The sequence below is a fragment of the Chaetomium globosum genome, genomic scaffold (genome assembly GCF_000143365.1).
Source record: "Chaetomium globosum CBS 148.51 scaffold_6 genomic scaffold, whole genome shotgun sequence".
Classification (NCBI taxonomy): Eukaryota; Fungi; Ascomycota; class Sordariomycetes; order Sordariales; family Chaetomiaceae; genus Chaetomium; species Chaetomium globosum.
In genome coordinates, this window is record NT_165981.1 from 3,612,251 (window position 1) to 3,626,785 (window position 14,535).

The window sequence follows — 14,535 nt, forward strand, 5'->3', positions numbered from 1 at the left end:
TCATATCCTGATACTGTTTATAATTCCATTGCAGTCAAGATGGCTTCTTCTTCCGCCTTTAACAATTACATCGTTGACTCCGCTATGGGGCCTACCTGCAGCCGGCAAGTTCCTCCAGGCTCCTTTGGCGTGCCCGCGCGCAGCGGGCACGGTCACTTCTGTGCCTGTGACAGGTAAGCAGCCTTCTTGAGCAATGAGCTTGGTGATGCATTCCAACAAAACCCTAACCCTACAACAGGTGCCCACACCTGCAAGTCTTCCGTAGTATAGTGGTCAGTATGTGAGCTTGTCAATGAACATTCGCTCGAGACCCGGGTTCAATTCCCGGCGGGAGAGACTGCATGGTTGCTTCTTTTTGCTCAAGTCCGATTCTTGTCTCTGAATTATTGGAACCCTCCCTGACCGCTGTCTCGGTCCCTCGGATTGCGTGCGCGGTTCTCCCTTCGCCCAGACTGTGATAGGCAATGCTTGAAGTGCAGATCTAAGACGGTAAGAATAAGACTTGACTCAGACTTGAACCCCTTGCATGAATCATGTGAACTTTTTTTTTTTCCCCTGAATTTTGCGAAAAATGAGAACCTAAGCGCCTGTTCGATGACTCCTCGGATGCAGTGCTGCCTGGCACGGATTTCCATTCCTTCCAATTCTGGCCTATGAGATCGAAATGGAAAACTCGGGTTTTCTTCGAAAGAATTGCTTGATTGGGGCGGGTTGCGGCTCAAGTGACGTGTCCGTCAGCATAGACTTCTTCGCTTCTTCGCCAGAGGCCTCAAAGCATTTTCGAAACACGAAAGCGACATGTGGCGGCAAGATCTCGCACCGATTTCCGAATTTGGAACCGGGGGCTGAGTCGGGGTTTCTCGCACAGCTGCAGGACTGCGGCCCCTTGGGCGGATCTTGCACGCATTAGCACTTTCAGCTAGCGACTCGATGCCTCAAGCGACGTGTCGTAGCCCTATGGCAGACGTCCGCCAAGCGAGGGGTGCGTGGCTGGTGGAAAACACAGAAATGCGGCAATCAGCCTTGCAATATAGGGCTTCCCTGCCGTACATCCGATGACTTCCGATGACTTTAAATCTTAAGGCTCCCTCCCCTTCGGGGTGAGAGGGTGAGAAGGACAAGGGTTTGTGGAAACGAACCTGAAATCAGGGCAACGGAAGACTCGAATTTTCTCAACCGAGAAAATGGCTCAAGTCGCGACCCTCACTGTCAACCAACAATACTGGAACTTGAAAGACGACTCCCCCAGTCTCGCATCATGGAAAATACGAGAAGAGCCCCGGCGACCAATATCATGGACTCGTCAAGCCCAAGCTCGGCCCAAACGGCTTCGAACAACCGAGTGTCGCGAGGTCTTCAGACCCAATGACACCCTCCCGAGCATCCACATCCATGGCGCCGCCTGCCGCTGCGCCGAAACACAAACCGAAAACGAAATACAAGACGACATGCTCGCAACACGAATCGCCTCCCTCACCAGAACCATCCTCGCAACCACAACACCACCATCGCCACCACCACCACCACCACCAACAACAACAACAACCCACTCCCGCCCGTCATCCCACTCACCACCCCCGCTCCCCAAAACGCAACCCCTAAACGATTAAACCCCCTACCATTTCCTCTCCACCCACCCTCCACCCGCCTCTTTCGCACCCCACAACCACCCTCCCACCCCCTCCATCCCCCTCCAAGCCGACCTCTGCATCGGCGCCGCCGACCTCGACATCGACAAAGTCGCGCGCTAACAAATCCCCCACACCACCACCACCACCACCACCACCAAAGCCAACCCCCCCTCACCATCCCCCCACCTCAACGCCAACGCCAACGTCAACATCAACTGCCCCAACCACCTCAACCTGACACCTCTCATGGCCGCCATCCGCTCGCCCCTCAGCCCCACCCGCACGCGCGCCCGCCTCGAAATGGTCCGCTTCCTGGTAGAGGCGTGCGAGGCCGACGTGCACGCCATGAGGGAGGATCACGTGAAAGGAGTAAGAAAAAGAATGTAGAACATGGAGTGAGCTGCAAAAACGGCGGAGGATGAAAAAGCCAAGGTGGATGTGGGGGGTGGTGCGGTATTTGTGGGGAGGGGTGCGGTGGTGGATGGGCGGTTGCCGGTGGGGAGGGGGATTGGTGGTGGGGGTGGGGGTGGGAGGGGGGAGGACGGCGTTGCATGTTTGCAGTTGCGGCGGGGAGGGCGGAGATGGTGAGGGTGTTGGTGCGGGAAGGGGGGGCGGATGTGGATGCGGTGTTTGAGGTGGCTGAGACGGGGGAGAGGGAGGGGAAGGGGTCGACGCGCGGAATGGAGGGGGGGTTGAAGGGGTTGAGGGGGAAGACGAGGAGGAGTGTGTCGGGCGAGAGTCTGAGGAGAGAGAAAGGGCCGAGGCATCCGGTTTCGGCGCTGCATCTTGCTTATAACAACTACGCTTGTGCGCAGGTATTGTTGGAGTGTGGTGCTAACGTTGGGGCGAGGGACGGGTATGGCCGGACACCGCTTTACTGGGCAGCTGAGGCTGGCCAGGCGGATGTTGTGCGGTTGCTCATCGGGGCAGGGGCGGATGTGAACGCCGCTTCTGACGACGGGGTTACACCGCTGAGCGCAGTGGTAGCGTCGTTCGAGAATGAACAGGGCAGCCACGGACACACCGAAACCCTGAGGCTGTTGTTGCAAGGGGGAGCGCCGTCCAAGTCTGGGTCTCACTCCCAAGACGAAGGGTTATGGAGGGAGAAACTGGCCGCTTTTATAATGTGGCATGAAATGAGAGAGGGCTTTTCGGAGGACGAAGGTGTTGTTCTAGGCGAGAAGTATCTTATTGACACCGTCGCGCCAGCACGGAAAGGGGTTGTATAACTGGGAGAAAACTCGGCCGGCGGAACTTGGAGTTCCTGGAATACCAAAAGCACTGTTATTAGGCGGCGTAATTAGACATTACCTTCATTTAAAATAACACTTCACTTGTCTGAGCCAAGCTTCGAAGAGTCTAAAAGTGATTGCGGGTCGCTACAGGCAAGACTTGCACTTCGTTAACAACAGGTGATCAGGGCTCAGATATTGCCGGGTGGTGTGCCGCCAGCCGTGTTTGTATTTGGCTGCCCGCGGCCAATGGATATCGACCACAGTAAGACGATGATACCTCAGGTATTACGCAATACCTGAATGTTATGATGGGTTGCCGTCATTGTTGATCCCCGAGGCAGGAATATGCGACAAGATCCTCGTCTGAGGCCGGCGTCCTGCATTTCGCACAAATGAGACCCGGAACAACCCAAATCTCCTCCCCATTTGCGGCACAAGTTCGACAAAGCACGCCCGGAACCTGGAGCAATTTTAGTAAATGCCGATTACTACTCTTCGCTGGAACTAACACCGTGGCTTTGGATTCCTTCCCCTGTATAAGGGAAAAGCGGGACGTAGTCAGCCCTGAAGCAAGGGCCGTCGGAATGGGAGAGGCGGGATGAATAAGACATGGTAATTGACGTCGTGTGCCTGATACCGACCGAGATATGGGGAACTTGTAGACGTAGAGAAAGATGCACTGTCGTTAAAATGGAAGAGAATGATTGAGAATGCCATGTCAATCGAGACCTTGCTTGTCAAGATATATATACTCCTCACGACTGACGCTCCGCTAAATTATTCCCTCATACAAATCATCTCCCTGGTTGGCTCCAACGAAGGGCGGACGTGCAACAGTCGAAAACGGGATCCCAGTGCCACCACACACACTGAACCTCGGCTTGGAAAGGTTCGGTCACGATAGCTGTTGCGACCCGACTGACGTCAAACAAAGGGCACGGACGGCACTCCGCCCCTCTCTGATAGGTATCAAACATATGCCGAACAAGGCCACAGCGTTCATTATTGCGCAGGAAACAAACAGCTCCCGATGCTGCCGTGGTCAGTGCCCATGCGTTGGCAGGGAGGCACTCGATGGCTTCGTCACTTCGGCATGCAATTCTTCTCACCGGTCGGGCTAGCGAGCCGAACGACTGGCTCGGGCCGGTGGAGGTTGCAACACAAACCGCGCAAGCCGCCGTCTCAGTTTCCTGGTCCAGTCCAGATGTTCTGCTGCAAGCCCACCCCCATGCCACCCGCAGATTGCCCACAGGAGACCTGCAGAATCGTCCTGCGTCAGTGCGTCTGGTACGGCACTTCCAGGTCGTCCTCATCTCGGACCTGAGGAAATCCACGGGGGAACCAGGGCCCTCAAGCTACAATTCGTTGGCCGAGGCCACGAACCAAGGTACACCCAGAGATACCCCCCCTCCCCCCTGGTTGAGTGATGGTCCAATCCCTGTGATGTCCGCGCGTGGCGCAACCTATGTGGGTTGGACCTTGGCGAACCTTCGTGCTGTTGGTCTCCACGCCGCAGAGGTGCATGACAGTGGTCGGGGAGAGGAGGGTTTGATGCCTGACAGTTACGCGACACACTCCAGGAAAGGGCTAGAAGGACAACTTGCTTTCGTACTAGGTTTAGTTGGATAAGGTTCACTGGTAGTAAGTACGACGCAATAGTTCAGTACTACAAATTGCTTGGGGTTTTGGTTCCCAACACTGCCCTGTCTTTCGCTTACCCTGGCGCCCGCTTCCCCTGTCTCTGACTCTGACAAGCCGGCGTTATCCCCGTGTTCACATGGTTAGCCAGGCGGCATGCCCAGCCACGATGCGGCAAACGAAAAGCACTAGTCCCAAACCCGGCACATGCCCACCTGCCGTAGGAAATCGTGAGGCGAAAGACTTTTACCTGCATATGCATGACGTGTATTTCTTGATCATGATTGTGCTGGCCCCATTCTTTGGCAGAAGCGAGGAACTTCCTGCAGCCTGTGTTGGGTTTGAGGAGCGTCGACCAGGCAAGGGCGCGTGCCTTGCTTGATCGAGGATGGAATGCATGCGGAATTCCACATAGGAGCTGCATGATACTGCGGGGACTATATCTTGCAGGGCAAATGAGATTGGGCCGCATGAACTAATATCATATCATACCCGGTTTCCAGAAACCCAAGGTATCAAGTCACAGCAAACTCACAACTCGGCTCAGTCACATCACTTTCCGAAACCCTTCGGTTCTCTCCCGGGGCACAACTAGCGGGTCACATATCAAAGCCGGCTTTTCATGGAACCTTGATTTGTTACCCAGGTCATCATACGGCCTTGGAATCTGAAGTGACTACAGCACACAGTCTCAAAACCAGGGTAGTTGGCCAACAAGAACTGAACGTTGGTATGCCCGTGCCTGGTGTGATGTGTCTGGTCTAGATTCCAAAGTACTTGCCTTGAGAGACGCCCTTGACTTCAGGTTTCGCAGCATCTCCCACCCCTCAGGCCCCAAGACCCAACTCAACAAGCCTTACTCAATCTTGGCCTGAACCACAGGAAACGGCGTGTTCTCCTCCTTCAACCCAAACGAACACACCCCGCCCGCCGAGCACAGTCCACTCATATTGTCCCCAACCTTGAACCCCTCCGTCCCCTCAAACACCTCACCCCCCTTCTTCAACTCAAAGCGCACCTTAAAATCGGTCGTAGGGGAGGGATTCGCAGAATCCGATTCCAGCATGGCAAAACTCCACTGCCCGCCGGGGATATCAGAGCACGCGTTGACTTTGTCGTACGGCGGTTCCTCGAAGGTCCATTTAGTGGCGCAGATTGTGGGGTTGGAAATCATGCCATTGGGGTCGACGATGGTGATGTTGATGACGCTCCAAGGGGAGCTGCCCTCGCGGTCAGGGGGGCTAAAGGTGCTGAGGTGGGAGATTAGCCAGGGCTTGAGGTCTGGGTTTGCCAGTGCGAGAGGTGCTGCTAGCAAGCCACCTAAGATGAATGAGATGATGTTGGAAAGATGCATTCTGAAGAGGCCGTGATTGTGGGATGTTGTGTGATGGCCACTGGTGCTCGAGGGCCGTGGGTAATGCCCATCCATATATGGTGTTGGCTCCGTGCCACATTTCTTGGAATGTCACCACCCGCAGCGATGATGACCCGACGGAACTTACGCCGTATTCCGGACAAGGCATCTCTTCCAACAAGAGGTACGGTTCCGAGAATTCAAGCTGCCTCTCCAGTAAGCATCTCGCGGCTAAAACGCGGTGTAACACAAGAAAACGACCTGCACGCACCCGTCCGGTCCGCCCCGTATCAAAGCTCGACTGGAAATACCACTCTGTTTCTCAAGGAGGAGCTCCCCAGGGTTAGGCCGCCAGGTTATTCTAGGCTTAACACCCAGGACATGAATCTGAATGAGGTGGCCCGCCCAAGGCCGATTGCACAATAAACAGCTCAACAGTCTAGCGCTCACCAACGGCTGTAGCGGTTGCCGTTATCCCAGCTGCTGACCACCAGCTCAGCTTTGACGGCCACAGATAGGCTCCCATAGCTCTTACCCGTGTTGTAGTGTCTCATACGACCTTTGAGAGCCTTCCCCTGCCACCTGGATATACATGGAACCAGTACCAGTATAGAGTTGGTCCACGACCCGACGCATGCCGGGGTCACGGTGTCCCTCACCTTATCTCTACCTTTAATCTCTCCAGTTTCTTTCACTTTAACTTTAATGCAGGACTGAGGCCCAAGCATAACCTCCTCTCTCAATGATGACGCCGCTGTTCTTGGCCCAGCAAGTGCCAGATGGCAGGAGCACAACACCTGCGCCGATCGACTAGAACTATGGGGGCCACGGATAACGTATAACACACAGCTTGTTCCCTTCACCAACCCCACCTCTTTATCTTTGACTTGTAACCGGTTTGGGCTCCCCTCCCTTAACCTCTTCAGGCTATGTTCCTAGATCTAATTGCTACTTAAACCCAAGAAACGGTTCCCGGCGGATCGCAGGACCATCGCCATTGATGACTTCAGGCCTGCTGCAGTTGGGACCTCATGGATCGGGTCTCAGTCTCCTCGGGCCGAAACTGGGGTGGGTAAGTGATGGAAATTACAGATCTGCCTTTGACTAGGACGAGGACCGCAACGACGTCAAGCACGTAATTCATTCCCTACGACCTCACTACACTCGATCTGGACACTTGGGAGAGGGCTTACCCCGACGAGGAATAAATCTCAGTATTAGGGCTTGAAGAGTACGAGCAGTGCCCGGACGCGCAATTGGTAGCAAATAATACCCTTCCCTGCTCACATAACCGCGGGATCAACCGTAGGCCACGGCGGACCAAGACATGACATGACGCTCTACACACAAACCCTGGAACATGTATGCTGGCCAGACGTGGCTCCGTTACCAAAAATAGAATAGGTCTGAGCTATGAAGTGCCTTCACTTCTGAGGTAAACACTGGCGAGCTTAGGGGTAACCTTTTTCATGGCAAGACCATACAGCTCCGAAGCCCCCTTGACTCGGTCAAATACCTTCTGGAACCGGGACAGCTCGTGGGGGACCATGATAGAACTTGGCCAAAGATTGGGGAGGATCGTGTCACTGAGGTGATGGCATGGTGGTACGTGGATCAAGTTGTTTGATCCAACTCAGAGGGGCGACCTCAAGAACAACGTCAACCCATAACAGCACTAACTGTGTGGTTTGTGGTTACGGAAAGCTCGTAGATAGTGGTGAAGAACATGATGCGATATTATTCGATATGAGATTTCGTCCGAAAATTGTTGTTATGGAAACCCTCAGTGAAACCGCAAGTGGCACCTAGTTACCTTACCTAGGTACATACCCAGCGCACCGTGGTGAATATATGTTCTATGAACAGGATTTTAGTCTCCCCTGTTCTGTTTTTTACCCGCCAATCATTCTCATTCCTAGCTGTTCTATGATGGCTTGCCTTCCACGGGCCATCCAGATTCCCATGACCGACCAGGTCAAAACCCCTTCAATATTTTACATTTGCCATCTTGGGAACATACTCCCTTCCGGTCTCAATAGATATCTTTAACATCCCTGTTGATCTTATATCTGTTCTTCGACTTCTTGCATCACTTACGACCACTGTCGACAGCCAGCGCGCCATGGATAACACCAAGAAAAAGAACCGTAGGGCCGAGTCCGAACCTCAATGGGGACGGGGGGCCAAGCGTCTTAAGCTTACCTACCTGATAAGACATCGGGCCGCGACGGAACCTCTACCGAAAACCAAGGCCGAATTTGTCACGGCTACAGCAAACGATGCTAGCAAAACGAAGCAGAGGGCCAAGCCCCAACGTGGAGAGAAGCCCGTGAAAGCCATGCCACCCGAAGCAACGGCACCTATCAACAACGTCCTTGATATCATCAGCACTAAGAGGGTGGAGGCGGTAGAGCTAGGGGGCTTGAGTGATGATGACCACTCCACCCCGTCTTCACACACGGCTGATGACGACAACGAAGTGATTTGGATCAAGACACAACCTTGCCCTCGGATCCCCACCGCCGAGGGGAGCCTTGTTTCGACAGAAAGGGGCGATAGGAAACATGGGGGTTTTCCGTTCCTATTCCTGCCCCCAGAACTCCGTCTGGTGATATACGCCCATCTCTTCAACTTCGACCAACCTGTGTTTCCCGACAAGACGGCATATCGGTATTATTATGATCCGATTATCGAGCCACGCTCCCACACCAACGTTGCCTTCGCCATGATGTGTGTCAACAAGCAGCTGGCGGAGGAAGTGGCGCATTTCGTCTACACCCAAAACCGGTTCTTCTTACCAGGATCCAGCTCTTTTTCGTTCACCAGCATTGGCCGAAGAAACTCAAACCTCTTACAGCATATCATCATTGACTGCGCGGGCCTTCCCGAGCGGGTCGCCCTGCAGCTGTCTGGGGTGATGAGCAATGCTATATGGAGCCCTGACTTTGAAAACCTTCGGAAGTTAACCTTCTACGATCGTTGGAAAGTGCTTGAAACATCCATCCTTCCCCGCACATTATTGGCAATTGGCTCGGCGCAGAGGTGGAAGATGTTTCCGAACCTCCACAGTATGCATTTCGACTTAGGCGCCACTACGTTTACGTTACAAGAGCAGGCGCACTTTGAGAGGCTCTGTCTGCAGAGCAGAGCGAACATTACTGTGGGCCCGGAACGACTTGGCGGGCTCATGGATGGTAATTCCTCCCAACCTGGTGAGGTCACGCTGACATTGACCCCCGCCGAGATGGATATAAAGCTAGCCCTCCATCGCGAAGAGAAGAAGAAGAGGCTGGCCGCGAGGCGCGAGCAGCAAAGGCGAGCCTCAGAGTTGAAGCAGGAGGAGGAGCGCAAGGCCCAGCTGGAGGAGAAACCCAAAGTCCCGTCGGAGGAGAAACCCAAAGTCCCGTCGGAGGAGAAGGCAGAGGCATAAACAGATGGGCAGTATGAAGCGAAGCGCCCACCGACGGCCAGCAGGCCCGGAATGCAGTGGAAACAGTGGCCAGCTCAGCAACCAAACATCACCCCTACTTGAGCCATTCGATGGCGCACGTCAAAACGGACACGACTTTACTGCAGCCGGTTGTTTCTCGCACACCCACAAACCCAGGCCGAATGCCTGAACAAGGTGGGACTTGTTGTTATTAATGTTGTATGACGCGGTGACGGCCAGTTTATTTTCTTATCAGACTCCTGCCCAATACCACATGACCGAACCATCCTCTATCAATATCTATACCTAGGTGCCGGTAATGTCTCGTTACAATTCTCCTCTCACCCCCACCTATCAACACCCAACCTCACCCAAACCGACCTCCAAAACCCCACGTCACGCCCTCTCAAAAACCTCCCTCAAATACCCACAACACTCCCTATACAACTCCTCCGACCACGGTGCAGCCTTCGTCGGATCCGGCGCCTTATCCCACGCATGCGGCACGCCCCTGACCATCTTATACTTCACCTCCCTCCCCAGCGGCGGCCTCCCCAGCCTTGCCGCCAACGCCTCGCCCTCGCGCATCAGCATGTCGTACTCGCACGTGTAGAAGATGACCGTGTCCGGGATGGCGGCGGCCAGCTGGGCGTCTGTGGCGCGCGTGGGGGAGAGGTAGGGGTTGGCGAGGGGCAGGGTGGGGGGCTGCAGGTAGGATGCGTCGAAGAGGGTGGTGAGTGTTTCCGGGAGGGTTTGGTCGGGCCGGATGGAGGCGGCGCGCTTGGCCGCGCGCGGTTGGGTGTAGTCCGTGATGGGGTACCAGGTGGCGATGGCGCGGATGCGGTGCGGGGGGATGGTGGTGGTGGGGTTGGGTTGTTGGCGGAGGGTGGTGAGGTGGTCGGTGAGGCGGAGCGTGGATGTGATGGCCAGGTTGGCGCCGGCGGAGAAGCCTGAGGTGGCGAGCTTGAGGGGGTCGATGTGGTGGTCAGGGCCGGAACGGATGAGGTAGAGGAGGGCATCCGCGGCATCATCTACTGCTACGGGGAAGGGGTACTCCGGGCTCAGCCGGTAATCCACGCTGACAAAGACAGCGTTGCAGTCCTCGATGACGAAACGGGCGAAGCGCGCATCGTCGGTGCCGTTGCCGATGGTGAAGCCGCCGCCGTGGAAGTTGACGACGGCAGGGAATTTGGTGCCGGTTTTGGCGGCCGTATCGTACCCCTTGGGTGTGTAAAACTGTAAGGTGAACTCGCCCTTTGTCTTGGAAATGGTCGAATGCATGGTCTTTGTGAACGCGGGACTGGGTGGTCGTTGGGGAGCCAAAAAGTGCATTGTCATGCCCACATACTGCAATGACCTCCACCAAGCGGCCGAGGTCCGGAGCCACCACCGGGAAGGGGCCGTGCCGATGGCATCACGGGCCGTTTCAAGTACCTGAACATCGGCATTGGCCAATGGGGGTTGTTGATCCTGCTGCTGCTGCGCGGAAGAAAGCTTAACGACAGGAATGCCGTCGACAGTGGGTATCACATTGGCCATGGCGGGTCTTTTAGTGTGGCAACGGAAACACTCTCTCATATCACGACTTGATGTAAGAAAATGAGCGAAGATTCGAAGAACGAGTGTTTGGCCGTCTGATGAACTGCATCTGAAACGGGCTCAGCTTGCGAACCAATGTTGCTTGCCAAGCAAATTGATGTCATACAAAAGAGGTGGGGAATTGTGTCAAAGAAGTCATGTTTTTGTCACCCCGCCGATTATGTTATTATCGCGGTTATGCAGAAAGAGCAAGCCCGGAATCTTGCTCCGGCCATTGACGTCACCATTCACAGGCCAGAACCACAGAGCCATGACACATCGGCCACAAAACATGGTTTGGTTTCTAGTTCAGTAGGTAGTGTAATTCGTTTCAACCCTTTCCGTCCCGGCAAATGGAAGAAGCCACCTCGCCACGCACCCGGCACAATTCCATTTCCCCTGGCTGCCCCTGTTCCCACGGGTAACACCTGCCGACTTCGATGCGCCTTCCTTGTTTGCCCCAGCTGCCCCTTGCCTGGTGGCCACGAGGTCCAGAACTTTTCCTGGAACCTTCAAGTGTTAACCAAAAACTTGGCCGATCGTTTTACAGGTTCCGGTTTAAATAAAGTTGCGCCGCCAAGGAAACTTGGTCGTTTTTACCATCGTTCTATCTCCTGTTCACAGCTTTTATTTCCCACGCTATTGTCTCGAACCTCCACTTGGTCGGTTGGTCCCATTCAACAACGCTTCAGCCTTCGTACACCGATACTTCCGGTCACGAAACACTTTAGAAGTTAGCCCAAGCAAACCCCGCGAATCGTCACGCGGCAGATATCCCTACGACACGCTCACCCGACACGAAGTCTTCAGGAACTCCTCCCCATCCCATCTAGTAAACATGTCGCCAGGCGGGTTGAAGAAGCCAATTTTGGCTCTAAACCGGATCATCGGACACACCACGGCTAAGAACCACATGACCAAGCCACACATTGGCAACGTTTCCGCTCTCGACAACGATACTCGACATGAAAGACAGCTCAAGAAGGCGCAGGATCGGCTCGTGAAGGAGGACGAGCGCGAGAACGAGAGGCGGTCATTTCAACAGCGGCGGAAAGAGGAGGAGGAAAGAGCACACCAAGATGACCCGCCCGAGATCGCTGCCCGCTACGGCACCAGGACGGACGATGTGCTTGCCAAGACGGAGTCCATCCAAACCCTCGCGGCCGACCCTTCTAATGCCGGCAAGGCAGTCAGTTTCATTGCCCGTATCCATCACGTCCGGTGCATGAGTTCCAAACTGGCCTTCGTCATCTTTCGCGACCAGATCGAACTCATCCAGGGCGTACTAGCTTACCGCGAGGGAGAGATTTCGGAGAACTTTGTGCGCTGGGCTGAACATCTCGTTAGCGAAGGGTTTGTCCACGTCCAAGGGATACTTCAGAGACCCCCCGAGGAGATCAAAGGTTGCTCGATACGCGAGCTCGAAGTCAGGATTGATACGATGCACTCGGTGGTGCCGGTACAGGAACACCTCCCGATGGACGTCTTCAGCATGGACCGAGTCGAGGAAGATGAGGAGACGGGTCAGTTGGAAGGTATGGCGTCAACCAGGGTCCGGGTTTCCAACCGCATCGCCTACCTGCGCACACCAACTGCCCAGTCCATATTCCGTGTCAACGCAGTTGTCTGCAGCACCTTCCGCTCCATTCTCGAGGCCGACAATTTCATCGAGATACACACCCCCAAACTCATGCCTGGGGCAACCGAGTCAGGGGCTGAGGTGTTCCGAGTCGGCTACTTTGGGCGCACCGCATTCCTCGCGCAGAGCCCCCAGCTGTGCAAGCAGATGAGCATCTCGGCCGATTTTGGCCGTGTCTTCGAGATTGGCCCCGTCTTCCGCGCCGAAGACAGCAACACACACCGTCATTTGACCGAATACACGGGTATGGACTTGGAGATGGCCATCAACAGCGATTACCGCGAAGCAATGCGCGTGATTGACAAGCTGATGAAGAGCATTTTCGAGGCTGTTTACCGCCGATGCAGGAAAGAGATTGACGTCGTCAAGACACGCTTTCCTCATGACGATCTTGTCTGGTTGGAAGAAACACCCATCCTGACCTTCAAAGAGGCTGTGGATCTTTTAAACTCGTCAGGTTGGACCGACGACCACGGCCGCAAGGCTTCCGAGTTTGAGGACCTCAGCACGCGTGCCGAGATTCGGATCGGTGAGCTAGTCAAGGAAAAGTTCAAAACCGACTACTACATCATCGACAAGTTCCCGGCGTCCGCAAGACCTTTCTATACCCACCTCGACCCGCAAGACGATAGAGTGACAAACTCGTTCGACATCTTTCTCCGTGGGCAAGAAATCACAACAGGCGGCCAGCGCATCCACAAGCCCGACCTGCTTAAAGAGCGGATGAAGAAAGCGGGCATTGAACCCAGTGGCGTCGAAGAGTACATGCAAGGCTTCGAGTTCGGTGTGCTCCCGCACGCCGGCTGCGGAATCGGCTTGGAGCGACTCTTATTCTTGTTGTTGAACTTGGGCGACATTCGTCATGCGTCACTTTTTCCCCGCGACCCCAAGTCTCTGCAACAAGAAAAGAAAACAGTTATGCGATTACCGCACCCCGAAGCCGACACAATCCGTTATGCCTATGACTTTGAGCATGGCTACCCAGGCCTCGAGCTCCCGCCAGTTGAGAAGCTCATCGCCAACTACGGTGACGCCACCAACACATCATGGCTTGACGATCGCTACAAGGTGTGGCGACACGATGCAACAGGCGCCGCGGTCGGCTACGCGGAAGAGAACGGTTACAGCCTCGTCATGGGCAACCCCCTCTGCGATCCACAGCAGTATCAGCCGGTGATCCGTGCTTTCCTCCGGGAGATGCGGAAACACCAAGATCTTCGACCGCTTTGGCTGCTTGTCGGACCCGAAGTCGAAGAGATTCTTGGCTCGAAGCTCGGTTGGCGGACACTCAGCTGCGTCGCCGAGGAACGGGTGCCGATCGAGTCCGCGAAAAAAGTCACCAAAAAGGAGCGCCAAGCCGACGACGCCGGCGTCACCATCCACGAACAGCCCGTCGACGAGCCCGTGTCGCAAGAGCTCCGCGACCGTTGCGACAAGAAGATCCAGGAGTGGAAGGACAACCGCAAGGGCAGCAAACAAGTGCACATCACCGAGGTCCGTCCCTGGGTCGACATGGAACACCGGCGGTACCTCTGGGCCGAGACGAAAGAGGGCGAGATCGCGGCGCTCTGCGTGCTGCACCGTCTGTCCCCCGCCAACGGCTATCAGATCAAGTTCGCCCTCGACTTCCCCGGTTCCCCGAGCGGCACCATCGAGGCGCTCATCTCGGCGACGATCCAGACGCTGGCCAAGGCTGGGGTCCAAAATGTCACCTTTGGCGCCGGCGCGTTGCCGGAGATGGTCACCGGCGGGAACCTGAACGGCATCAGGGCGCGTATCCTGACAGCGACGTACAAGACGGTTGCCCAGCAGCTGAAGCTGGTGCAGAAGAGCGAGTTTCGCGAGAAGTTTGGGACGCAGAATGACTTGGTGTATATCTGCTACCCTTTCATGGGTCTTGGTGTTAGTGGTGCCAGGACCCTCATCAAGTTCTTCGAGGATGAGATGTGAGGCGTTCTGGAAGGTTTGTGCTCATCTTTGACGATTTCATGACGCTAGGGTACCTTTTTATTTGTTTCTGTTTGGATTTC

The 14,535-nt window shown here is 55.1% G+C and overlaps 6 protein-coding genes and 1 non-coding gene across 7 annotated transcripts; 5 read left to right on the forward strand and 2 right to left on the reverse strand.

Annotated features, from left to right (window-relative positions):
• Positions 1-39: 39 nt before the first annotated feature.
• On the forward strand, positions 40-284 carry CHGG_09490 (uncharacterized protein; the record flags this gene model as incomplete). The annotated part of the gene is made up of 2 exons (XM_001227416.1): positions 40-173; positions 239-284. 2 exons carry the CDS (start codon positions 40-42, stop codon positions 282-284), a joined length of 180 nt encoding a protein of 59 aa, XP_001227417.1.
• Positions 256-336, forward strand: CHGG_11404. Its single transcript has one exon. It is a non-coding gene; the product is annotated as a tRNA-Asp (tRNA).
• A 1,876-nt stretch (positions 337-2,212) lies between these two features.
• CHGG_09491 (uncharacterized protein) lies at positions 2,213-4,495 on the forward strand (the record flags this gene model as incomplete). The annotated part of the gene is made up of 3 exons (XM_001227417.1): positions 2,213-2,854; positions 3,044-3,128; positions 3,891-4,495. 3 exons carry the CDS (start codon positions 2,213-2,215, stop codon positions 4,493-4,495), a joined length of 1,332 nt encoding a protein of 443 aa, XP_001227418.1.
• An 865-nt stretch (positions 4,496-5,360) lies between these two features.
• On the reverse strand, positions 5,361-5,858 carry CHGG_09492 (uncharacterized protein; the record flags this gene model as incomplete). The annotated part of the gene is made up of 1 exon (XM_001227418.1): positions 5,361-5,858. The coding sequence occupies one exon, from the start codon at positions 5,856-5,858 to the stop codon at positions 5,361-5,363; it is 498 nt and encodes a 165-aa protein (XP_001227419.1).
• A 1,000-nt stretch (positions 5,859-6,858) lies between these two features.
• On the forward strand, positions 6,859-9,288 carry CHGG_09493 (uncharacterized protein; the record flags this gene model as incomplete). Its single annotated transcript, XM_001227419.1, has 3 exons — positions 6,859-6,930; positions 7,294-7,463; positions 7,971-9,288. 3 exons carry the CDS (start codon positions 6,859-6,861, stop codon positions 9,286-9,288), a joined length of 1,560 nt encoding a protein of 519 aa, XP_001227420.1.
• Positions 9,289-9,684: 396 nt separating this feature from the next.
• On the reverse strand, positions 9,685-10,827 carry CHGG_09494 (uncharacterized protein; the record flags this gene model as incomplete). The annotated part of the gene is made up of 1 exon (XM_001227420.1): positions 9,685-10,827. One exon carries the CDS (start codon positions 10,825-10,827, stop codon positions 9,685-9,687), a length of 1,143 nt encoding a protein of 380 aa, XP_001227421.1.
• Positions 10,828-11,704: 877 nt separating this feature from the next.
• Positions 11,705-14,455, forward strand: CHGG_09495 (uncharacterized protein; the record flags this gene model as incomplete). Its single annotated transcript, XM_001227421.1, has 1 exon — positions 11,705-14,455. One exon carries the CDS (start codon positions 11,705-11,707, stop codon positions 14,453-14,455), a length of 2,751 nt encoding a protein of 916 aa, XP_001227422.1.
• Between the last annotated feature and the right edge of the window lie 80 nt (positions 14,456-14,535).